The sequence below is a fragment of the Doryrhamphus excisus genome, linkage group LG22 (genome assembly GCF_037039965.1).
Source record: "Doryrhamphus excisus strain RoL-2023G ecotype Guam linkage group LG22, RoL_Dexc_Guam_v1.1, whole genome shotgun sequence".
Classification (NCBI taxonomy): domain Eukaryota; kingdom Metazoa; phylum Chordata; class Actinopteri; order Syngnathiformes; family Syngnathidae; genus Doryrhamphus; species Doryrhamphus excisus.
In genome coordinates this window covers 2,891,881-2,919,294 of record NC_136378.1, presented here as the reverse complement: position 1 = coordinate 2,919,294, position 27,414 = coordinate 2,891,881, and the positions used below count along the sequence as shown (strand labels likewise).

General features: G+C 43.4%; 1 protein-coding gene across 2 annotated transcripts in view; it reads right to left on the bottom strand.

The window, feature by feature from the left end:
• Positions 1-27,414, bottom strand: part of LOC131110214 (A disintegrin and metalloproteinase with thrombospondin motifs 2) — a 122,541-nt gene that overhangs the window by 65,158 nt on the left and 29,969 nt on the right. For both annotated transcript variants that reach the window (XM_058063074.2, XM_058063075.2), the window contains exon 3: positions 3,100-3,271. In XM_058063074.2, the coding sequence (XP_057919057.2) occupies positions 3,100-3,271 (172 nt within the window). The remainder of the gene's footprint in view (positions 1-3,099; positions 3,272-27,414) is intronic.

The following is a 27,414-nucleotide window of genomic DNA, read 5'->3' as shown; positions in this document are numbered from 1 at the left end:
AAACATACATAAGTCGCACTGGAGTATAAGTCGCACCAGGCCAAAATGCATAATTAGGTAGAAAAAAAACATACGTAAGTCGCACTGGAGTATAAGTCGCACATGCCAAAAATGCATAATTAGGTAGAAAAAAACATACATAAGTCGCACTGGAGTATAAGTCGCACAAGGCCAAACATGCATAATTAGTTCGAAAAAAAAACATACATAAGTCGCACTGGAGTATAAGTCGCACCAGGCCAAAATGCATAATTAGGTAGAAAAAAAACATACATAAGTCGCACTGGAGTATAAGTCGCACAAGGCCAAAATGCATAATTAGGTAGAAAGAAACATACATAAGTCACACTGGAGTATAAGTCGCACAAGGCCAAACATGCATAATTAGGTCGAAAAAAAAAACATACATAAGTCGCACTGGAGTATAAGTCGCACAAGGCCACAAACGCATAAATAGGTAGAAAGAAACATACATAAGTCGCACTGGAGTATAAGTCGCATTTTTTGCAGGTAATTTATTTATTTTTTTTAATGCACAAGAAAGCTGTTTGCCAACCGCCAATAAACAACAGAAGAAGAAAAACACCACGAAGAAGAACTCAGTCAGTCTGAGGTCAAAAGTCATAACGCGGTTCTAGCATTGTGATCACAATCACCCAAACAAAAACACACGGTTCAAAACCCACCTTGAAGAAAAGGTCATAAAATAAAATTAGACACAAATTGAAAAAACGGCGTTACATCTGTACGGTCAAAAACGAACGCCGACCCTTCATTTTCTATCAGCGCGGCAATTAATTAATGAATACCGACCCTGCCCCCCCACTCTTAGGGCATCGATTCACACCTCCTCAAGCTGGCGGTGCAAGGAACTGATCAATCTCGCTGCCTCTTCATCTCTGATGCTAAATATAACCTCCGTTCTTTTTTGTCTTTCGCCAGGAAATGAGCCCGCGGTTCAATAACTGGGCTGCGAATTAAACCAGAGCGCTACAGAAATGATTGATTGATTGATTATCAATTCATTGGCTTAATGCTCTGATTGATCGTTAGGGGGCGGGGGAGAAAGACAATAGGAGGGTATAATAAGACGGTTTTAAACCGATATGGAGACTTTAAATGCCTGCTTGTCTGTTTGCTTATCCTTAAAAAATCCCAGCATTTCAAGCCAGACGTCCACAGAACACACACACACACACACACACAAACACACACACACAAACACACTTGGGCCTGCTGTATCCCACGCTATCGATCCACACCCCACTCTTCATTAGAAGGAAAGACTCAAAGGCAACAGGAACAGTGGAGCATTGTGTGTGTATTTGTAAGTATATAGTATAAGTATATATATATATATATATATATATATGTGTGTGTGTGTGTAGACACGTATGATCAAAGCATCCGCATGTGTTTACATCCTGCCTATGCACGAGCTGTATAGGAGGGGGTGCGTTTAGGTGTCGCTAACGGCAGAACCAGATCAGTGTTACTCCACTGCAGTGTGTGTGTGTGTGTGTGTGTGTTGTCGCTGGCTGGGTGTTCCTATGGAAACCCCCCCCTCCCCCCTACTCTTATTGGGAGATATTATTAGGCATCCGAGTGTCATGCCGGTGTCAAAAGTAGGAAATCTTCGAAATCTTATCTTGACAAACTCATTTTGTTGAGTTAATAAGGGTTAGTTTTGGGTGAAACAACAACAAACGGAAACGTACTCTAACCAAATCAAGTTTGTTAACTGAAAATACTTTATAGGTTTACAATTTGATGATCGATTGGCGACTTTGTTTTGCTCGGAGTTAACTCTTGAACAACCGTGACGTATCCGTGTCAACCGCTGATGATGTCATAAAAAGGCCACAGAGACAATGACTTGCGCTTCAAGGTGCGCCATATTGTATGCTAACTGGGACATGTACACAAACTAAACAATATTATTAGGCATCCGAGTGTCATCCCGGTGTCAAAAGTAGGAAATCTTCGAAATCTTATCTTGACAAACTCATTTTGTTGAGTTAATAAGGGTTAGTTTTGGGTGAAACAACAACAAACGGAAACGTACTCTAACCAAATCAAGTTTGTTAACTGAAAACACTTTTTATAGGTTTACAATTTAATGATCGATTGGCGACTTTGTTTTGCTAGGAGTTAACTCTTGAACGGCCGTGGCGTATCCGTGTCAACCGCTGATGATGTCATAAAAAGGCCACAGAGACAATGACTTGCGCTTCAAGGTGCGCCATATTGTATGCTAACTGGGACATGTACACAAACTAAACAATATTATTAGGCATCCGAGTGTCATCCCGGTGTCAAAAGTAGGAAATCTTCGAAATCTTATCTTGACAAACTCCTTTTGTCGAGTTAATAAGGCTTAGTTTTGGTTGAAAGTAGTAGAAGGCCCAACAACAAACGGAAACGTACTCTAACCAAATCAAGTTTGTTAACTGAAAATACTTTATAGGTTTACAATTTAATGATCGATTGGCGACTTTGTTTTGCTAGGAGTCAACTCTTGAAGGGCCGTGGCGTATCCGTGTCAACCGCTGATGATGTCATAAAAAGGCCACAGAGACAATGACTTGCGCTTCCAGGTGCGCCGTATTGAAAAAAAGTGTGACTTATAGTCCGGAAAACACGGTATATTACCAATAATGGGTCTTATATTCATGTCAGTAGGGTATTAGGTAATAAGTTGCAGTGAAATATGGTATGAATATATATATACTTTGTAACATATATAGAATTAAAGCTACTTTGCAGTACTTTATGTAGTATTGCTAGTCTCAGGTGTTCTCACACTGACAAAACATTGTTCATCTGCCCTTCAGTTGAAGGTGCAATGTGGTCAAATTCTATTGAGTGTTTTTTTTTCCATATTGAAATACAGCATGTCTTCTTTTATAGTGATGTTGTATCACCTTGAAGGGAGCCCAGGTTCCCTACAGCCGCGAGGAGCATTTATGTTGAGGAAATGAAATTTTTTGAAACTAAACATGCAAAGGACGGGACACAACTCTCCTACTCGGGGTGTTCCAACAGGAGGCGGGGGTTTTACAATGGAACAGATACGCACAACCGGCGCCACAGACTGACCTCTGGAGTGGGAGCCTCCCGCCGTGCCGTCCACGGGCGCCTTCTTTACGGCTGAGGAGCGATAGACGATGTGCGACCTTCCTCCTCTTGTCCCCTCCTCCTCAATCACCCCGTCGCCTCTTTCCAATGGCTCAATAAAGAACTCATCTTCCTCCGTCCTGATCATGCCAGCCTAAAAACAATAAATTCAATAAATTCAAAAGCAGTCTTTCAATATTAGTGCAAACCTGGCAACATATGAATTTGTAGTACTCAGCATGCAATTTGTACAAAACAGATACAGTACATACATAGATATTATCACGTTCTGGGTGGAGCAATCGAACGCTGGGCCCCCAGGATGCGTACACACGGGTACCAACGTGCAAAGAAAAGTATTTTAATAATCCTAAGCAGGTACTCACACTTGTGGAGGACCAAAAAAAGGCAATAAAGCAGCACAGTCCCTGTGAAGATGCTGGGTTTAATTACAATTGAAAACAGCTGTACACAATTACACAGAGGTAAAGTGGCTGCATATTAACCCCAACAGGAAGTGTAGCATTCCAAAATAAGAGCCGGGGACAGGAAGTGATTCAAAATTAAGAAAAATCTGCAAATTTGTGGGAGTAAATCGGCTGCACATTAACCCCAACAGGAAGTGTAGCATTCCAAAATAAGAGCGGGGGACAGGAAGTGATTCAAAATTAAGAAAAATTTGCAAATTTGTGGGAGCAACGTGGCTGCACATTAACCCCAACAGGAAGTGTAGCATTCCAAAATAAGAGCCGGGGACAGGAAGTGATTCAAAATTAAGAAAAAACTGCAAATTTGTGGGAGTAAAGCAGCTGCACATTAACTCCAAAAGGAAGTGTATCATTTCAAAATAAGAGCCAGGGAAAGGAAGTGATTCAAAATTAAGAAAAATCTGCAAATTTGTGGGAGTAAAGCGGGTGCACATTAACCCCAACAGGAAGTGTAGCATTCCAAAATAGCATTCCAAAATAAGAGCCGGGGACAGGAAGTGATTCAAAATTAAGAAAATTCTGCAAATTTGTGGGAGTAAAGCACCTGCACATTAACTCCAAAAGGAAGTGTAGCATTTCAAAATAAGAGCCGGGGACAGGAAGTGATTCAAAATCAAGAAAAATCAGCAAATTTGTGGGATTTTTAAAATGCTGATTCACAAACGCACGTCAATCCACCGTATTGCTGACTTAGCAAAAAACATAAGGTGTTTAAAAGAGCGCCAAATGCCTCACGTGTGTACTATTATTGAAAAATATCCAAACATAAACACAAAAAGGACATTTTTCAAAGGTTTCCGAAAAAACACGATTGCTACAGCGCATATCGAAGACAAACTGTCAACGGCAAAAGTCATTTTTAGTGAGAGGAGGGGGGGGGGGGGGCTCCTGAAAACAGGCTGAGAAAATTAGCTTGTTAATGAGCGCAGCTATTAAAAACATCATTACAGTACATACACAAACCATTTGAATGTCTGACAAACACACTTTGTCACAAACTGTAGCAAACATGAGATTATTTTAGCTACAGAAAAGACCCCCCCCCCCCCCCGTTTTATGAAGGGACGGAGGCCCTTCATAAAGGGCTCATGTACCCTACAAAGTATCATCATGAAACAGCATTCTGCCCAAGAGTGCTGTGTTTGTGTGTGTTATTGTGGAGTCGCTCGTGTTGTGTAGCAGCTGCTTTCTTGTGTCAGCGTGACCGTCCACGCTGCCACAACAAAAAGGTGACATTCAGCATGTTGCAACATTGATTTGATTCATCTGCTGCTCGACGCCACACAGTAGACTGATGGGATTTTACATTTTGGTTTCATAAATAAAAATGAAAAGCTGAATACGCCGATCAGGACCAAACACATCTCCTTTACAAGGCACACACAGCAATATGTTGTATATGCAGTTTGAATGCTTTAAAGCCATGTAAACCTCCATAGAGCTGCGCGGTGGTCGTGTGGTTAGCATGCAGACCTCATAGCTAGGAGACACGAGTTTGATTCCACCCTTGAGCATCTCTGTGTGGAGTTTGCATGTTCTCCCGAAAACCACTCCAAATTGTCCATAGGTATGAATGTGAGTGTGAATGGTTGTTTGTCTATATGTGCCCTGTAATTGGCTGGCCACCAGTCCAGGGTGTACCCCGCCTGCCTCTCGCCCGAAGACAGCTGGAATAGGCTCCAGCACCCCCCGCAACCCTCGTGAGGATAAGCAATAGAAAATGAATGAATGAATAAGTTCTCCTCCTATTTTGTGTGGAAGTGGTAACTTTTTGGCTTCTTATTTTGTCTTTCCCCACCCTCGGCCATCTCTGTGTGGAGTTTGCATGTTCTCCCCGTGCATGCGTGGGTTTTCTCCGGGTACTCCGGTTTCCTCCCACATTCCAAAAACATGCTAGGTTAATTAGCGACTCCAAATTGTCCATAGATATGAATGTGAGTGTGAATGGTTGTTTGTCTATATGTGCCTTGTGATTGGCTGGTGACTAGTCTAGGGTGTGCCCCGCCTCTGAGATAGGCTCCAGCACCCCATGAGACCCTTGTGAGGATAAGTGGTAGAAAATGAATGAACGAATGAGTTATCCTCATATTTTGTGTGGAAGTGGTACTTTTTTGGCTTCTAATTTTGTCGTTACCCACCCATCTCTGTATGGAGTTTGCATGTTCTCCCCGTGCATGCGTGGGTTTTCTCCGGGTGCTCTGGTTTCCTCCCACATTCCAAAAACATGCTAGGTTAATTCGCGACTCCAAATTGTCCATAGGTATGAATGTGAGTGTGAATGGTTGTTTGTCTATATGTGCCCTGTGATTGGCTGGCCACCAGTCCAGGGTGTGCCCCGCCTCTGGGATAGGCTCCAGCAACCCCCGCAACCCTCATAAGGATAAGCGGTAGAAAATGAATGAATGAATGAGTTCTCCTCCTATTTTGTGTGGAAGTGGTAACTTTTTGGCTTCTTATTTTGTCTTTCCCCACCCTCGGCCATCTCTGTGTGGAGTTTGCATGTTCTCCCCGTGCATGCGTGGGTTTTCTCCGAGAGTACTCCGGTTTCCTCCCACATTCCAAAATCATGCTAGGTTAATTAGCGACTCCAAATTGTCCATAGATATGAATGTGAGTGTGAATGGTTGTTTGTCTATATGTGCCCTGTGATTGGCTGGCCACCCCGCCTCTCGCCCGAAGACAGCTGGGATAGGCTCCAGCACCCCATGAGACCCTCGTGAGGATAAGCAGTATAAAACGAACGAATGAATGAAACCTCCATAGACCTCCCTCCCGATTGATCGTTTCTCTCCCTGGCAGTTTAAAGGCACAAATACTTTAGGGAGGACAAGGAGTGCTGCAGTGATTCTCTCCTGGGACTCCACAGAGGCCAAGAGTGACACTCGGCGTGTGAAATGGCCACATCAGGAGATGAGACTGTCCCTCTCCCATCCAGGACTAACACCTTCTGTCAGGTAATTCTGCACATCTGTCTCACGCAAACTCACACAAAGAGAGAAAGGAGATGCCGGCGGAGGAGTCGGAGGAGATGAGGAGGACAAGAAGCTGACATTCACAAAGTGTGGATCAGTCTTTCTTATTGCATGTGTCTGGTTGACAACCGGTCATCGCCAAGGCAACCAACAGTCTTCAGGGATGGAGCACAATGACAATGGAGGAAATATTCACTCATCCATTAATTACAATCGCTAAGACTCTTTTTACTTTTTTAGTGAGCCCGAATCTTTGGTTCCCGACACCACGTCAACTCGCCATTGACCTGTCATCTCTCTCTCTTTCTCTCTCTCCACCGAGCTCTCGTTTCGTTTCATCCCTCCATTTCCGCAAAGCCGTGGTGCGGCATTCCAATCGCAGCTGATGGATCTTAGATGGTGCAAGCGTTGCCACTCCGGAATACCAAGCAGTGCGGGGGGGGAGAAGAGCCGTGTCAAAGAAAAAAAGATGACATGCGGGACCGGGAGACGTGGTCGGATCGATCAAAGTCGCCACAGAGAGAGGCAGGGAGAGCGTTGGGTCGCAGGGAGGGGACCCGTGTGAGTGGACACGCGTCCTTTGAAAAGCTGAAATCCAAACAGAACTGGACTTCTTTTGGTCCTCCTCCAGGGGGATTACAGGGCAGCGTGTCCTAATGTTATATTCAACAACATGGACACCGTGGACCACAACAAGACGCTTTGTTTGACCGCATCGCCATTTATGAACTGGTTTCCTGCACAACACATCCCTAACAGAACCAATGGGTTCGGATGCGAATCGGATGCGAATCAAATTGGTTTCATACCCGACCAAGTAGCATCCAACGTTAATAAATTGAACATTTTGGACATTAGAGCATTAACCTTTTTTAGAGACATTAAAAACCCTTTGGCGGCTGCACAGCGGTCGAGTGGTTAGTACACATACCTCACAGCTAGGAGACCCGAGTTCAATACCGCCCTCGGATGCAAAAAGATTTGCATGCTTTGGTAGACACAGCTACAGTTAGCAACCTCAGTTAGCGTCATAAAACGAACTCAAACCCAAAACATTTCTTGATAAGAAGGCAAATGAAATTTCTGACACACAAATATTTTAACAAATGGAATTCTCCTCCTATTTTGTGTGGAAGTGGTAACTTTTTGGCTTCTTATTTTGTCTTTACCCACCATCGTCCATCTTTTGCGTGGAGTGCGTGGGTTTTCTCCGGGTACTCCGGTTTCCTCCCACATTCCAAAAACATGCTAGGTCAATTAGCGACTCCAAATTGTCCATAGGTATGAATGTGAGTGTGAATGGTTGTTTGTCTATATGTGCCCTGTGATTGGCTGGCCACCAGTCCAGGGTGTACCATGCCTCTCGCCCGAAGACAGGTGGGATAGGCTCCAGCAACCCTCGTGAGGATAAGCAGTAGAAAATGAATGAATGAGTTCTCCTCCCATTTTGTGTGGAAGTGGTAACTTTTAGGCTTCTTATTTTGTCTTTCCCCACCCTTGGCCATCTTTGTGTGGAGTTACCATGTTTTCTTTGTGCATGCATGGGTTTTCTCCGGGTACTCCGGTTTCCTCCCACATTCCAAAAACATGCTAGGTTAATTCCCGACTCCAAATTGTCCATAGGTATGAATGTGAGTGTGAATGGTTGTTTGAATTGGATTGCCACCAGTCCAGGGTGTACCCCGCCTATCGCCTGAAGACAGCTGGGATAGGCTCCAGCACCCTCCGCGACCCTTGCAACAATAAGCGGCATAAAATGAATGAATGAATGAGTTCTCCTCCTATTTTGTGTGGAAGTGGTAACTTTTTGGCTACTTATTTTGTCTTTCTCCACCCTCGGCCATCTTTGTGTCTATTTCAGCTCACATTTCAATCACTTTATAAATACACAGAACAAAGGAAGGACCTCAAACGCATCACACTTGTTATATTATCGCTTAAACAAGACAGAAACTTTCTTTCAAGTGTTAACCCAATCAAAAAAAAAACAAAACACTAGCTTGGTGAGTTAGCGTCGCATGATAAGATGATGGCGGCGTGAAGCACAACACTCCCTGCGAGACCCGCCGTCGTCTCCAAACGTGGACTCTACTACACCGAGAGTCCGGTTGCACGAGGAGGATCCTTTTGAAAACACACTTCGATTCGATGATGCGAAAGCTGACCCCCGTGGAGGTGTGCGACAGGTCACGTGAGGAGGCTGCAAGGATGGAAGGCGGATGTTGTGGTGAGGATCAAAGTTACACCCGGTTGGGGGTCCTTCAGCTGCGTCCACTCTGTGTGTGTGTGTGTGTGTGTGTCCCCTACATCCAGTAATCCTCTATTTCATTCACCCTTTGAGTCATCAGGGAATCAATCCCTTCCAGAAATAAGGCTGCTATGACAAATTTGAAGAGGCAGATTAAGAGGACGCGTCACCCGCAAATATCAGCCCTTTCACACAATCACCTGACACCACCTCGCTAAGCTCAGACCTTCGCTTTTTATTGAAATTGCTGCACAAGTTGCGCAAAAATTAGATGGATGGAAAAGGCGGCAGAAATCTAAACTGAAGGAACTTTTCTTTGGCAATCATTCACTGTGTCTGAATGTTTTGAACTCCTACTTCCATACCATATTGAGCAGGATAATGATGCTGGAGTGTGACATAGTGACATATCTGTGTGGATGGAGCTCAGGGGCGTCAAACTGGTTTTCCCCGCGAGCCACATCACAGTTATACCGTATTTTATGGACTATAAGTCGCACAAGGCCAAATGTGCATAATTAGGTAAAAAAAACATACATAAGTCGCTCTGGAGTATAAGTCCCACAAGGCCAAAAGTGCATAATTAGGTAGAAAAAAAACATACATAAGTCGCTCTGGAGTATAAGTCGCACAAGGCCAAAAGTGCATAATTAGGTAGAAAAAACATACATAAGTCGCACCTGAGTATAAGTCGCACAATGCCAAAAATGCATAATTAGGTAGAAAAAAACTTACATAAGTCACACTGGAGTATAAGTCGTACAAGGCCAAAAGTGCATAATTAGGTAGAAAAAAACATACATAAGTCGCACCTGAGTATAAGTCGCACAATGCCAAAAATGCATAATTAGGTAAGAAAAAAAACATACATAAGTCGCACTGGAGTATACGTAAGTCGCACAAGGCCAAAAGTGCATCATTAGGTTGAAACGAACATACATAAGTCGAACTGGAGTATAAGTCGCACAATGGCAAAAGTGCATAATAAGGTAGAAAAAAACATACATAAGTCGCACAAGGCCAAAAGTGCATAATTAGGTAGAAAAAAAACTTACATAAGTCACACTGGAGTATAAGTCGTACGAGGCCAAAAAAGCGCATAATAAGGTAAAAAAAAACATACATAAGTCGCACCTGAGTATAAGTCGCACTGGGCCAAAAGTGCATAATTCGGTAGAAAAAAACATACATAAGTCACACTGTAGTATAAGTCGCACAAGGCCAAAAGTGCATAATTAGGTAGAAAAAAACATACATAAACAAACATACATTCTCCATCAATATTTTTTCCCGCATTAACTATCATTGCTTGACTAGCCTGGACATATCTTGCATTGTGTCATGTGTGCCAAACATGCAATGACGCCACATGCTAAGACTATTCAATGATATTATATAACACATTAGCACAATGACTTGAAAGTAAATTTCCATTTACAGCTTGAGCAATTGTTCCTTACTTACTGCTACTTGGAGACAGATTCATTGAGTAACGTTAAATAAATGATCCACGTAATGTCCTGGAAAGCAAACAAAGTGATGATAATTAGAAAGAAGCAATAAACGTGTGAAAGGAGTTTAAACCTGGTTTATCATTTTTACACATGCTGTCAGCCACACGTACTTAAACGCACGAGTAATGTCAGGTTATGTATGTGTGTGTGTGTGTGTGTGTATAGTGTGTAGTGTGTGTGTTTACGGGCTGGGGGTGGAAGCCAGATGCCAGTATGATTTAAGCCACAGAGGACTTAGGGATGCAGGCCCAACCCTGTCATCTTGCTTTGCTCATTACACAGAGTGGTCTCTAAAATGGTCACACAAACACACACACACACACACACACACACAAAAAAAACCTCACACGGTGTTAGAATACACCCACACGGCTCGCACATGCACGGCAACCATGTCCCATTCACTCGTCTCCGCTGCTTTCGCCACCTCATTTGCAAATTGTTCGTCTAATGACCTCAATTTTTGATCACAGTTGCAAAGAGAGTGAGTGGGAGGGGGGGGGGCATTTAAGGTTTGGACTGCACGGTCCCTCGGTCGTTCACACGGACAAGTTGGGGATTACGATATCGGCGATGGAAAAAAAGGTGTGTGAGACAAGATACGCAGCCACTCAAAAGGGCTCGCTTATCTTCAATCTTAAAGACGCACCGCCACTCTCCTGGACCGTGGTGTCACATAATCCACTACTTTCACCATTTTCCTTTTTCCAAAAGAAAATACCCGATTATGCCATCACTAGACACGTTCAAATGAGCAGTTTTTCTCTATCTGAATGACTTTCCGAAAACAATAGTATCCATGCAAAGGAATATTCCAATCTCTTGTCTACAGGTACCGCTATAATCAACCAGAATAGTCAATGGGGCATGCCCAGTAAAACATCAACATCACGTGATACCGACTTCCCAGAGTTTTTCTTTCACTTGTTGGAATAACTCCGTATTGCCAGTTTTTCGTTAAGTAAGTAAGTCGCACAAGGCCAAAAGTGCATAATTAGGAAGAAAAAAACATACATAAGTCGCACTGGAGTATAAGTCACACAATGCCAAAAGTGCATAATTAGATTAAAAAAAAACTTACATAAGTCGCTCTGGAGTATACGTAAGTACCACAAGGCCAAAAGTGCATAATTAGGTAGAAAAAAACATACATAAGTTGCACAAGGCCAAAAGTGCATAATTAGGGAAAAAAAAACATACATAAGTCGCACTGGAGTATAAGTCACACAAGGCTAAAAGTGCATAATTAGGTAGAAAAAAACATACATAAGTCGCACTGCAGTATAAGTCCCACAAGGCCAAAAGTGCATAATTAGGTAGAAAAAAACATACATAAGTCGCACTGGAGTATAATTCGAATAAGGCCAAAAGTGCATAATTAGGTAGAAAAAAAACATACATAAGTCGCACTGGAGTATAAGTCGCACAATGCCAAAAGTGCATAATTAGGAAGAAAAAAACATACATAAGTCGCACTGGAGTATAAGTCGCACAAGGCCAAAAGTGCATAATTAGGTAGAAAAAAACATACATAAGTCGCACTGGAGAATAAGTCGCACAAGGCCAAAAGTGCATAATTAGGTCGAAAAAAAACATACGTAAGTTGCACTGGAGTAGAAGTCACACAAGGCCAAATGTGCATAATTAGGTAAAAAAAAATGTATGTAAGTCGCTCCGGAGTATAAGTCGCACAAGGCCAAAAGTGCATAATTAGGTAGAAAAAAACATACATAAGTCGCACTGGAGTATAAGTCGCACAAGGCCAAAAGTGCATAATTAGGTAGAAAAAAACATACATACATAAGTCGCACTGGAGTATAAGTCGCACAAGGCCAAAAGTGCATAATTAGGTAGAAAAAAACATACATAAGTCGCACTGGAGAATAAGTCGCACAAGGCCAAAAGTGCATAATTAGGTAGAAAAAAAACATATGTAAGTCGCACTGGAGTATAAGTCGCACAAGGCCAAAAGTGCATTATTAGGTAGAAAAAAACATACATAAGTCGCACTGGAGTATAAGTCACACAATGCCAAAAGTGCAAAATTAGGAAGAAAAAACATACATAAGTCACACTGTAGTATAAGTCACACAAGGTCAAATGTGCATAATTAGGTAAAAAAAAAACGTACATAATTCGCTTCAGAGTATAAGTCGCACAAGGCCAAAAGTGCATAATTAGGTAGAAAAAAAACATACATAAGTACACACTTTGCCACGTCTTCTCCTTTCCAATCCTCGATGTCTCTCATCAGGACGGTTGCTTTCTCCCTGTGTTTCCTGTCCAATCAAGGTTCTATTTCAGTCGTCGGCAGAGGACTTGGAAGGAAGAGAACGTGTCAAAGCGAAGGAAGCGGTGGCTTTGAAAGAGATCGATGAGCATGATCGCCACTCAGAGTAAAGGAGGATAGCGAAAGACCGGCAGGCACAGCTGAGAGTCATTTAAAGCAATTGAGAACTAAAGCAGGAAATAAAGACAACTTAGTCCATTGATATTGACAAGGTTCTCCTCCGTTCTTGTTCCTGGTACGGTCTGAACCTCTTATCTTATATATCCTTTGGAACCTGCATCGGAATTTTTACAAGACAACCATTAAAAGTCTAATCAAATCATCGTGAATGACTTTAGTGAAGAACAGGCGTTTGAAAAACGCTTGTTGTGGTCGTACACGGAAACGCAGAACGCATTATAGGCGAGGGTCTGGACTTTGTTCTGAGGCCGGCGAGTTGCGAGGCGATAAATCATACACTTGATGTACGCTTGGATGGAACTTACACTGGCACTGAGGGAAAAGAAAACATTCCAGTCAGGTGCTGGCCTGTGGATGCCGGAATGATTTGATGGGAACATCCATGACAAAAAAAAAATCGGAACACGACCTGGGGCTAGCGCAATGTTTGCTGATAGACAGCTAGACATCTATACCGACATGATGGACAGATAGATAGGTAATCGAACGCTACAAGCCCAGCCCAGATATTGATCGCTGTTTTCATTGGGTGCGCATTTGCTCCATGCGGTCGTACGACTTGATAAATGACCCCGATTAGCGGTGACTGACCGCTCCATGATTGCGGCGGAACCAGCTACCCGACGAGCAACGTTGACTAAAGCAGTCCGTGATTAATACACCAGCAGCACCTGCAACACCAGGAAGTATGAAACAATCTCCAAATGGAACAGTTTTGAACTCCTGTTTCCATGCCAGGGTCATATTGAGCAGATCAGTGGACCGGCAGATTTCAATGAGTGGGGGCAAATATTAGGGATGCATAAGTATCATAAATACGAATAATAGCTCCGATAGCCGGTACTGTGCTGGTGAGCAAATCAAGCACCCCTTTATACGTATCTCCTGTTTGTGAGACGTTAGCGGCATGTCGTAACTTTCCCCGTTCTTGGACCCTGCGCTCTTCTGAGCACACAACATAGGACATCCCAAGGATGAGATGATAGAAAAAAAAAACGGGGGTTGGGAGGGGGGGTGCCCCAGGCTTTCGAACTCCCTTACGTAGTCTATCATGGAGTTATCGTTTTTTTGGTATTTTCCATGTGATTCTGTGCATGTAATGGTAATGGTTTTATTTCATTTGAACATGCATCAGATTACAATTGAATGCATCACATAATCAGTTCACAGTTCCACATGTCCAAAAGGAGTAGGAAGAAGCAAAGCTTATTAAATCCTACCCCTCCATCTGGTACTTTTACAATTAGTAACTGTTACATTTGTTCACTTCCTGCTTTCCTAATATAGTTTTTTTAATTTTAATTTTAATTTTAATTTTAATTTTAATTTTAATTTTAATTTTAATTTTAATTTTAATTTTAATTTTAATCTGGTACTTTCACAATCAGTAACTGTTACATTTGTTCACGTCCTGCTTTTGTAATATAGTTTAAGTTTTTTTAATTTTAATTTTAATTTTAATTTTAATTTTAATTTTAATTTTAATTTTAATTTTAATTTTAATTTTAATTTTAATTTTAATTTTAATTTTAATTTTAATTTTAATTTTAATTTTAATTTTAATTTTAATTTGTGAAATTAAAATGATTTTAGCTGAATTATGAATTATTTTAGCTGTTTAACTAAGATTAACTATATTAGCAAGTTTAAGTCGTTGTGATTTTAGAAATAAGGAGTTAGTATGCTCTCTGAATTATCCTTACTGACCTTTTTTGCAGTACATTTGGCGAGTGAAGATTGTTTTTTATAGTTATTAGCCCATATTTCCACACAATAAGTGAGATAGGGTAGAACCAGAGATCAATAAAGAGTGTGGAGTGATTTCTGATATTATAAATATTGAAATATTTCCGGCCATGTGAGGTTTTTTTCTTCTTCTGTACATATGCTGTATGTATTTTACATAGACTTAGATAAATAGATTTTACCCCCCCTAGCTGTAAAAGATGCTCCTCACCCTCCCTTACCTTGCATACTCCATCCAATGGACCCCTCCCTGTTGCTGTCACCCACTCACATTCTCACACACACACACACAGGAAGTGCACACGCTCAGATCCACACCCAACCTCATTCTCATCTCTAGTGTCTCTAAATATCTCCACATCTATTATACCTGTAACCTAGCAACAGAGCTTTCAGAAGACCCTCCTCTACCTGCTCGCGACGCAGACTGCCGGGCGGGGGAGCCAATGGCTGCGTCCCAGGGCAGCAACAGGAGGCCACTGGGAGGTGCCCCCTTGCTCGCCAACCCCCACCGTGACCCTCATATCAGGGCAAAGAAAGCAACGTGTGTGTGTGTGTGTGTGTGTGTACATGAACACAGACCCTCACACACACCTTAGACATGTTGATGACGGGTGATGGAGGTGTGACGTGTGCCTTCCTGTTAAATCCACATGCAAGCTTCCTCCGTCGTTTATCTTGAGGCTGCAACCCCTTTGTTGCAGTTAAATTTAACGAGAAATAATAAGAAACGTTAAAGCGCATACATAAAAACAATCATGGCCGTCGCCACAAACAAGACTCGATTGTCACAATTCTTTTCTCCAAGCATCAAATAAAATAAAACATGTACATTTCTAGTACTGTAATTAGTCAACAAAAGCCAACAACATTATTTTTTTAAAACTTTGTCTATTGTGTTAAATTAATTTTAAATGAATTGAGTGAAAAAAACACTACTTGACTGCAGCCAGCAGAGGCGCTGTTGAGCTGTAAGCTATCACATTTTATGAGCTGCTCAATATGTATGTGTTATGGTAAAATTAATTTAGATTACAATTGCAATTATCTTTATTACTGTAGGAAAAAATAGTAGTATTTTCAGCTACTTAGAGTAATATGACCAATTTTAAAATAAAATAAAATAAAATAAAATAAAATAAAATAAAATAAAATAAAATAAAATAAAATAAAATAAAATAAAATAAAATAAAATAAAATAAAATAAAATAAAATAAAATAAAATTGTGGTGAATGGTTGTTTGTCTATATGTGCCCTGTGATTGGCTGGCCACCAGTCCAGGGTGTACCCCGCCTCTCGCCCGAAGACAGCTGGGATAGGCTCCAGCACCCCCTGCAACCCTTGTGAGGATAAATGGTAGAAAATGAATGAATGAATGAGTTCTCCTCCTATTTTGTGTGGAAGTGGTAACTTTTTGGCTTCTTATTTTGTCTTTCCCCACCCTCGGCCATCTCTGTGTGGAGTTTACATGTTCTCCCCGTGCAAGCGTGGGTTTTCTCCGGGTACTCCGGTTTCCTCCCACATTCCAAAAACATGCTAGGTTAATTAGCAACTCCAAATTGTCCATAGGTATGAATGTGAGTGTGAATGGTTGTTTGTCTATATGTGCCCTGTGATTGGCTGGCCACCAGTCCAGGGTGTACCACGCCTCTCAGCTGGGATAGGCTCCAGCACCCCCGCGACCCTCGTGAGTAAAGCGGTAGAAAATGTAAATTAAATTAAATTAAATTAAATTAAATTAAATTAAATTAAATTAAATTAAATTAAATTAAATTAAATTAAATTAAATTAAATTAAATTAAATTAAATTAGTCTGTCCCGATTCTGGAGCATGACTTAAAAAATTAATCCTCCACAGGTCACAAAAAAAGAATATACTGTCAGAGGCTATCTATTCTATGTAAGTCCAGTTTAAGAAATAAAAACCTTCCCGTCGGGCGTGTCTCCACGCGTGCCCAGGAATGGTCTGCATTATAATCACCAGTAATAATCGGGTAACACCAGCTCATAAATTCAATTTAGGAGTCTTAACCGCAATTGCAAGAGAACAGCTCCAAAGGGCTAATTAGGAGGTCCAGTTCACCGAGGTTCCTCCTTTTAATGCAATTCCTCGTAGAAGATAAAAGGTCTGCACACTGGTGTCCTTCTTTGAGTCATACCAAATATGATCCTCAAGCCACAATACAAGACGTTCCACAATATCCATATGTATTACCAGAATAAATAGTACAATAAAGAGGGCCATACTCTCATGTTTATTGTTTTCAACGTTTAAAAAAGGCACCCAAGCCTCCTACTGAAATACCAGGGATTCCGCTGCATGTGTGTGTGTGTGTGTGAAAACGGAGCGTTGAAATAATCACACCGACTGAGCTGTTGATTACGGTGCACCTCCTCAATTATGTGATTGCAGGTTTCACGAGGTCCATATCCTGCAGGCTTTTTATTGTCTGTCATCGCTACTTAACCGTAATATCATAACTCACCCTGAATTATTGCTAATGCAATTTGTACAGTCAATTGGCATAATCACTTTGTGATGAATAACCAGCCGTAAAAAAACAACTATGAACGATGCCCGCGCTAAGCTGGAAGCTATGCAGGAGATGTTTGATGGCGGCTTGTACTCCAGTTTCCTCCCACATTCAATTAGCGACTCCAAATTGTCCATAGGTATGAATGTGAGTGTGAATGGTTGTTTGTCTATATGTGCCCTGTGATTGGCTGGCCACCAGTCCAGGGTGTACCCCGCCTCTCGCCCGAAGACAGCTGGGATAGGCTCCAGCACCTCCCACCGCGACCCTTGTGAGGATAAGCGGTAGGAAATAAATGAATGAATGAGTTCTCCTCCTATTTTGTGTGGAAGTGGTAACTTTTTGGCTTCTTATTTTGTCTTTCCCCACCCTCGGCTCTCTTTGTGTGGAGTTTGCATGTTCTATCCATGCATGCGTGGGTTTTCTCCGAGTACTCCGGTTTCCTCCCACATTCCAAAAACATGCTAGGTTAATTAGCGACTCCAAATTGTCCATAGGTATGAATGTGAGTGTGAATGGTTGTTTGTCTATATGTGCCCTGTGATTGGCTGGCCACCAGTCCAGGGTGTACCCCGCCTCTTTCCCGAAGACAGCTGGGATAGGCTCCAGCACCCCCCACCGCGACCCTCATGAGGATAAGCGGTAGAAAATAAATGAATGAAGGAGTTCTCCTCATATTTTGTGTGGAAGTGGTAACTTTTTGGCTTCTTATTTTGTCTTTCCCCACCCTCGGCTCTCTTTGTGTGGAGTTTGCATGTTCTATCCATGCATGCGTGGGTTTTCTCCGAGTACTCCGGTTTCCTCCCACATTCCAAAAACATGCTAGGTTAATTAGCGACTCCAAATTGTCCATAGGTATGAATGTGAGTGTGAATGGTTGTTTGTCTATATGTGCCCTGTGATTGGCTGGCTAACAAACTGCATGTTGAGTACTATAAACTGTAGGTTTCTGTTGGTAGGTCGGTATTAAAATAAAAGCTTCTCGTCTTATTATTATTTAAATTCCATGTGTAACATCAAGGAATGGGTTGAAGTGTTATTTGAGTGGTGCCACTGGAGGGCGACACTGAGACATTTCCAGGCCTGCATAGGATCTCAGTGGGCAGTGAGGTCTGAGGTCTGTCTGGTGGGAAGAAGAGAAAGAGGAAGACGGGAGACGAGGGGGAAGAGGCAGAATGTGTGTGGGAGAGAAAAACACTAAACAGAAGGTGAGGCGAGACAAGTGAGTGGGGGAGGGGGGGGTGGCGGGGGGGGGGGGTTGAGACTTAGATGTACTCACAAGTATGCGTATGCATGTGTGTGTGTGTGTGTGTGCATGAGGTTTCTTGCATAAGTGCAGGTGTCAGCAGGTGCATGCAAGCACTAATATCAAGTGGTGCATTGGTACCTGTGTGTGTGTGCATGTGTGTGTGTGTGTGTGTGTGCGTTGCGCGCCTAGGGACAACGCTGCTCCCTCATTACTCAACTCTTTCCTCCAGTCCAGCACTAATGAGGAGCCTCACCGTCACCGTGGTAATCAAGGTCAAGCCTAGGCCAACACACACAGAAGCTGGTGCTCATTCCGACACACACCTTTTTTACACCCTTTGCAGAAGCACACCGCGAAACAGTTTGAGTCAATATTTGGATTTACAGTCATAAGAGCAGGATGGGGAGGGGGGGGTCGGTGTTGTGACGTCCATCTTTTCCATTGAGTTAAAGGAAAAGTAGAAGAAGGGTAGACACAAAGGACCGTAAAGATGAGTGAAATATATACAATCAAGAAGGGATACATGGAGCGGGGATGGGGGGGTGGATCGGGGGGGTAATTAAATTAAATTTAGATCTTTAGTCTCATCCCTTAAGACCGGCCTGACATGGCTACACAGCTAGCTAATGTCATAGCAACAGGGGGAAGAAAAGTCCGGTGGGTGCGGCACAGCGATGGAACAAGGCAGGGAACTCATGGAAAAAGATGGAGGGAATCAGGGACATCAAAGCAGGCCCCCAGTCAAGGACAAAGACGTCAAGGTAGACGAGTGATGAGAATGGCACCACCGTGGAGGAAAAAGGGAGCGACGGAGGAGCAAGGTGGGGAATAAAGGCCACGCGTTCCCCCCCTTTTCTCCATCATGGATGCTCCTCCTGTACCTGTGTTTACCATTGTCTCTGCAGATAATTACCCCCTCTGAATAATTCACGTTTAAGTGTATCAATAATTCAACTTTAATTAGCTGAGACACAGCACACTTGGACCTCACTTTAACATACACAAAACAATTCCCAAACGGAGGCAAAGCGGAACTATTTTTCCTGCCAATCTTTTCCGATCTTACGTGTCAGTATGTTTTTCAACCCTTTCACTTGCACTCGCTAACAAACTAGCAAACTGGCAATGCTATGAGATGGATACCGCAGCGCTGCGGGAAAGATGACAGCGTTGTCCCAATCATGCATCGGAATTCCGCTCCGAATTCTCACACTGTTTGCATTAAAAAATGAAGCGAGGAAATGCTTGCACCTCTACAAGCCCTGTCTGTGTGCACCACTGTGGAAGCCTGCAGCCAGCCTCTGCCTGATAATGCATGGGCACACTCATGCATCGGAATTCGGAATTCCGCTCCGAATTCTCACACTGTTCACATTAAAAAAGGAAGCGAGGAAATGCTTGCACCTCTACAAGCAACATGTGTGTGCACCACTGTGGAAGCCTGCAGCCAGCCTCTGCCTGATAATGTCACAGTACCATGTACCAGTGCAAGTGTCTTACATGTGTCTTACATGTGTCTTACATGTGTCTTACATGTATCTCACATGTGCCTTACATGTGTCTTACATGTGTCTTACATGTGTCTTACATGTGTCTTATATGTGTCTCACATGTGCTTTACATGTGCCTTACATGTGTCTTACATGTGTCTTACATGTGTCTTATATGTGTCTTACAAGTGTCTTACATGTGTCTTACAAATGTCTTACATGTGTCTTACATGTGTCTTATATGTGTCTTACATGTGTCTTATATGTGTCTTATATGTGTCTTATATGTGTCTTGTATGTCTTACATGTGTCTTGTATGTGTCTTACATGTGTCTTACATGTGTCTTATATGTGTCTTATACGTGTCTTATATGTGTTTTATACGTGTCTTACATGTGTCTTGTATGTGTCTTACATGTGTCTTGTATGTGTCTTATATGTGTCTTACATGTGTCTTATATGTGTCTTATATGTGTCTTGTATGTCTTACATGTGTCTTACATGTGTCTTACATGTGTCTTATATGTGTCTTATATGTGTCTTATATGTGTCTTATATGTGTCTTACATGTGTCTTACATGTGTCTTGTATGTGTCTTGTATGTGTCTTACATGTGTCTTACATGTGTCTTACATGTGTCTTATATGTGTCTTATATGTGTCTTACATGTGTCTTACATGTGTCTTACGGCATTGACACTGTAATGGTTCTCAGCCAGTGCACCGCAACGGCCAGCTGCAGAAAATATCCAACGATAACAAACGCATCATTTCTGGGAAACAGTCATTACCAATGATAAAGTTTCGGGTCGTTGTCCCTGAGAAGAACAAAGCTCAAGCGTGATCAGTTCCCAGCAGGCTTTGCATCGTGTCTATATGTCCTCAGAGTGTGTTGTCATTTCAGTGTGATTCACCAGCAGGTTGAACGCACAAGTGGGACTCGTAAACGCTTTAATCCACACACACACACACACACACACACACTTCCACAAGGTGAATGACTCAAACAAGATGCCACCCAACATTGTTTACGTTTTGAGCGGCATGACTAACTTTAATCTTACGCCACATTTCTTTGTGTGTCTGGAAGTTGTGTGCGAGTGCTTCTCGATCAATGGGGCTAAGCCGATTCCTCCATTGGGCCTTGCAAATGTTCTTATTGATCCAATTTGGGTCTGTTTAAAGAGCAGAAGAGAAACTTTGCTAAACTGTAAACTTTTAGTCCACTCTGTATCAAACGTCCACTTGTAATATTCATACTGTCTATATGTGCCCTGTGATTGGCTGGCCACCAGCCCGGGGTGTACCCCACCTCTCGCATGAAGACAGCTGGGATAGGCTCCAGCACTTCCCACCGCGACCCTTGTGAGGATAAGCGGTAGAAAATGAATGAATGAATGAGTTCTTCTCCTATTTTGTGTGGAAGTGGTAACTTTTTGGCTTCTTATTTTGTCTTTCCCCACCCTCGGTCATCTCTGTGTGGAGTTTGCATGTTCTCCCCGTGCATGCACGGGTTTTCTCCGAGTACTCCGGTTTCCTTGCTCGAAGACAGCTGGGATAGGCTCCAGCAACCCCCATTAGGATAAGCAATAGAAAATGAATGAATGAATATTATTATGGTGTCTGTTGTGAGATCATTTAAACCTGCAATAAATGCCGGCAACACACGAGACACACTAGGTAAGCTACACACTGACTCCTCTAAAGTAATTGTCGTAGAAAAACATGAATTAACAGTACAAGCTCTATTGTGCAAAGTAAAGTGAGGTGAACCCAACGTTAGCAAAAGGGAAAAAAAAAGCTGAACCAGCAGGTTAGCACTAATGGTCAATGACAGGTTAGCACTGTGGCTAAGGCTTAGCGCCGGCGCCTGAAGTACTGAAATATTTACACAGAAGGCGCACAGAACGAGAGAGTCATTCACTTCAAATAAGCTGGAAGACAGAGAGAGCTGTTCCACTTTTTTTTTTACCTCTTCACCGAAGCGAAGTATGGCACGTACTGTTCAAATGGACAGCGACGCATGAATAATGTGCACGTGTGACTTTTCCGTTTTACTTATTCATTTTGGACTTTTGTTTATACTAAAACTATTAAAAAGGATTGAAGACTTGAGTGGTAACGTGCAGACGTCACAGCTAGGAGACCAGGATTCAATTCCACCCTCGGCCATCTCTGTGTGGAGTTTGCATGTTCTCCCCGTGCATGCGTGGGTTTTCTCCGGGTACTCCGGTTTCCTCCCACATTCCAAAAACATGCTAGGTTAATTAGCGACTCCAAATTGTCCATAGGTATGAATGTGAGTGTGAATGGTTGTTTGTCTATATGTGCCCTGTGATTGGCTGGCCACCAGTCCAGGGTGTACCCTGCCTCTCGCCTGAAGACAGCTGGGATAGGCTCCAGCACCCCCGCAACCCTTGGGAGGAAACAACCAAACAACCATTCACACTCACATTCATACCTATGGACAATTTGGAGTCGCTAATTAACCTAGCATGTTTTTGGAATGTGGGAGGAAACCGGAGTACCCGGGGAAAACCCATGCATGCACAAGGAAAACATGCTAACTCCACACAAAAATGGCCAAGGGTGGGGAAAGACAAAATAAGAAGCCAAAAAGTTACCACTTCCACACAAAATAGGAGGAGAACTCATTAATTCATTCATTTTCTACCGCTTATCCTCACGAGGGTCGTGCTGGAGCCTATCCCAGCTGTCTTCGGGGCGAGAGGCGGAGTACACCCTGGACTGGTGGCCAGCCAATCACAGGGCACATATAGACAAACAACCATTCACACTCACATTCATATCGATGGACAATTTGGAGTCGCTAATTAACCTAGCATGTTTTTGGAATGTGGGAGGACACCGAAGTACCTGGAGAAAACCCACGCATGCACGGGGAGAACATGCAAACTCCACACAAAGATGGCCGAGGGTGGGGAAAGACAAAATAAGAAGCCAAAAAGTTACCACTTCCACACAAAATAGGAGGAGAACTCACTCATTCATTCATTTTCTACCGCTTATCCTCACGAGGGTCGTGCTGGAGCCTATCCCAGCTATCTTCGGGGCGAGAGGCGGAGTACACCCCGGACTGGTGGCCAGCCAATCACAGGGCACATATAGACAAACAACCATTCACACTCACATTCATACTTACTATGGACAATTTGGAGTCGCTAATTAACCTAGCATGTTTTCAATGATATTTTTAGAATGTGTAGCATGCCTTCACGGGCCACCCTTTTGGACACCCTTTGGGGTGCAACAAATGTCACATGACTGTACATGTCACATGTGTAATGGTTATAATACAAGGCCCAATTCTCGTACAAAGTACTGTATATATAAAGCATGATCAAAGGGGTTTCAAACCTAATCTAATCCAGGAAATGCTGAAACTGAAGGTGACTGCAGACGAGACACGTGAGAATCCTAACCTTTAAGCTTTTTTTCCTCAGGAATAGCAAACAAATCTAGTTCATTGTGGGTATTTTTATAAAGCACAACCCACAAAAAAATGTTATCAAGACAGATTAAGCACCAGGAATGTAAATATAACTTTTCACACTCCCCCATTAGTGCATTGTTGGATGTGTTAGGCAGACAGCATTTTCGTGGGAGACGGCTTACATGCTGGTATTTACAGAGAATATTCCTACCAGGCGCTAGCAGGGAAACGCTACATGTTTCCATGCAGCTCACGGTGTAAGCACTGCACTCACGTTTTCTATGTTGTACAATGGCCTGCTCAGACACCACATTCCAGAACATCTTCAAGGTCAAAAACATGAATTGACCTTCAGCACACACACACACACACACACACACACACGATGCATTCACAGGAGAATTAGATCTCACACTTTCCTTTCCTCAATCCAATATAACAATACATATTCAGATTTGGGAAGTTTTGATGATAGCGGCAGGCTGCACAGTGGTCGAGTGGTTAGCACGCAGACCTCACAGCTAGGAGACCGGAGTTCAATCCCACCCTCGGCCATCTCTGTGTGAAGCTTGCATGTTCTCTCCGTGCAAGTGTGGGTTTTGTCCGGGTACTCCGGTTTCCTCCCACATTCCAAAAACATGCTAGGTTAATTAGCGACTCCAAATTGTCCATAGGTATGAATGTGAGTGTGAATGGTTGTTTGTCTATATGTGCCCTGTGATTGGCTGGCTACCGGTCCAGGGTGTACCTCGCTTCTCGCCCGAAGACAGCTGGGATAGGCTCCAGCACGACCCTCGTGAGGATAAGTGGTAGAAAATGAATGAATAAATGAGTTCTCCTCCTATTTTGTGTGGAAGTGGTAACTTTTTGGCTTCTTATTTTGTCTTTCCCCACCCTCGGCCATCTTTGTGTGGAGTTTGCATGTTCTCCCCGTGCATGCGTGGGTTTTCTCCGGGTACTCCGGTTTCCTCCCACATTCCAAAAACATGCTAGGTTAATTAGCAACTTCAAATTGTCCATAGGTATGAATGTGAGTGTGAATGGTTGTTTGTCTATATGTGCCCTGTGATTGGCTGGCCACCAGTCCAGGGTGTACCCAGACAGCTGGGATAGGCTCCAGCAACCCCCGCGACCCTCGTGAGGATAACCGGTAGAAAATTAATAAGTTCTCCTCCTATTTTGTGTGGAAGTGGTAACTTTTTGGCTTCTTATTTTGTCTTTCCCCACCCTCGGCCAGCTCTGTGTGGAGTTTGCATGTTCTCCCCGTGCATGCGTGGGTTTTCTCCGGGTACTCCGGTTTCCTCCCACATTCCAAAAACATGCTAGGTTAATTAGCGACGCCAAATTGTCCATCGGTATGAATGTGAGTGTGAATGGTTGTTTGTTCTAAATGTGCCCTGTTATTGGCTGGCCACCAGTCCAGGGTGTACCCCGCCTCTCGCTGGGGTAGGCTCCAGCAACCTTTGTGAGGATGAGAATGAATGAATGAATAATTCCCAGGAAATTGCGGTAATAGATTAGCATGCATGCAAAGGGGCCAACGCATGATTACTCAGGAACCAGCAGAGGGAGGGGGACTGGACACCAGCCCGCCAAGTAACAAGGTCTCCATCCAGTTTCTAGATCTTGATTTCATATATTTGCAAGAACCAGCCCCAGAACCGTCAGCACGATTGGATTTGTTTTCTCTTCTGGCATGTTGTTTAAACGCAGTCACCATTTTCAAAATGTGACAGACGTCTCTGAGGGTTATGTCAGCTTGCAGTTGCATGAGAACACACACTCCGCCAGGCTGAGGGAAGATCAGAGATCAGGTTCTACACAGACGGTGTACATCTATTAGTGTCTGGACCAGAAGCCAAAAGACATCAATCCGTTCTAAAGAAACCGTAAGCAGGAAGTCATAGGAGGATAAACTAGCATGTGCAACTTCCGTGTGTCTTCCACACGTTTCTGCAGCGGTCTTGCAGAATCTACCCTTCCCGAGTTCATGTGTGTCCGCTGGTTAAATATTAAGCTGGAACTGTCAGGCTTCCTCTGGAGGAACTTTGCTTCCAGGCACGTCCACCTCCAGCTCCTAGCAAGACTGGGGAAAGGTGAGGTGAAGAGGTTCAAACACTGGTGGTTTGCGGTGAAAACTCCAACTCTCCTCTCCTCAGAGACGGCAGAAAAGAGAGTGAACATTTCACAGGGAAGGAAAGAACACAAGTGACAGATTCTGTTATTCCTCCCACATCTTTTTTGCTCCATCATCTGTCCCGGTCTGAGAGCGCGAGAGACGCGCTGAGCTGCCATTATGAAAAATACAGCATGTTTTCACTTTCTGTTTGTTTTCCGTCGTCATGGCAGCAGGAAGCGGCGTTGGCCCGTCTGTGTCAGGTGCGTGTTGGTCTGACCCTCGTCTTTTGAAGCTGACGAGTACTCGGGAGACCAAGGTTCACGGCGCCGGCACAGAATGACACATCCTCACGTGGCAGGCTTAAACTAACTAAAAGCTGACCAGAATTCCCTCTCGGTCGGGGATGAAATAAGAAGTCAAAAAGTTACCACTTCCACACAAAATAGGAGGTAAACTCATTCATTCATTTTCTACCGCTTAAGGGTTGCGGCAGGTGCTGGAGCCTATTCCAGCTGTCTTCGGGCGAGAGGCGGGGTACAGCCTGGACTGGTGGCCAGCCAATCACAGGGCACATATAGACAAACAACCATTCACACTCACATTCATACCTATGGACAATTAGCCAATTAACCTAGCATGTTTTTGGAATGTGGGAGGAAACCGGAGTACCCGGAGAAAACCCACGCATGCACGGGGAGAACATGCAAATTCCAAACAAAGATGGCCGAGGGTGGGGAAAGACAAAATAAGAAGCCAAAAAGTTACCACTTCCACACAAAATAGGAGGTAAACTCATTCATTCATTTTCTACCGCTTAAGGGTTGCGGGAGGTGCTGGAGCCTATCCCAGCTGTCTTCAGGCGAGAGGCGGGGTACAGCCTGGACTGGTGGCCAGCCAATCACAGGGCACATATAGACAAACAACCATTCACACTCACATTCATACCTATGGACAATTAGCCAATTAGCCTAGCATGTTTTGGAATGTGGGAGGAAACCGGAGTACCCGGAAAAAAAACCACGCATGCACGGGGAGAACATGCAAATTCCAAACAAAGATGGCCGAGGGTGGGGAAAGACAAAATAAGAAGCCAAAAAGTTACCACTTCCACACAAAATAGGAGGAAAACTCATTCATTCATTCATTCATTTTCTACATGCAAACTCCACACAGAGATGGCCGAGGGTGGAATTAAACCCTTGTCTCCTAGTAGTGAGGTCTGCGCACTAACCACTCCTCCACCGTGCAGCCTCCTGTGAGTTATTTACAGTTTTATCTCGAGTAGTTCTGTGTGTTTCTATTGTGCAAGATGGCGGCTGTCATTTATAACATCATCTGGCCGTAATTTCAATTGATCCCATGAAAAATGTTAACGATCCCGGGAAAATCGGAATGTTAGTCCCGGTTCTCATCAATGCTTGAAACTTGACACCCAACCTTGATTGACCCCTGATTTCATAACTTCTTAAGACTTGGCAGATCATGGAATACGGACGAAGGATGGACAAAGGAAAAATCCCACACTGCCTATCATCATCCTGATGGACGTATTTCGTTTCTAGTGACTTCCATCACAACAACACACACTCAACCTCCTCTTTGTGAACATCCATGTTTTTTGTACTCCTGTCACTGATTACCGAGGGATACTTCTCCTGTGTCCTCATGCCAAGTTTTGGATTGCCCATCTGCGACACGTTTGAAGACCGAGGCAGCTTGTTGAGACAAACGAGAGGGTTCAGACATGCTTGCTAGTACAACAGCAGTGATTGAAACAGGACGTTACCTGTGTCTGTGCGTGTGGGGGGGCTGAGGGCGCAGACGGTGCAGGTTCGATTCCCTGATATGGCCCCAAAACCCCGCTATAGGAGGTTTGATAAAGCTAATTTTGCCTAAAAGGTAACATTCATTAATTCATTTTCTACTGCTTCTCCGAGGGTCGAGACGGGTGCTGGAGCCTATCCCAGCTGTCTTCAGGCGAGAGCGAGCAAGGTACACCCTGGACTGGTGGCC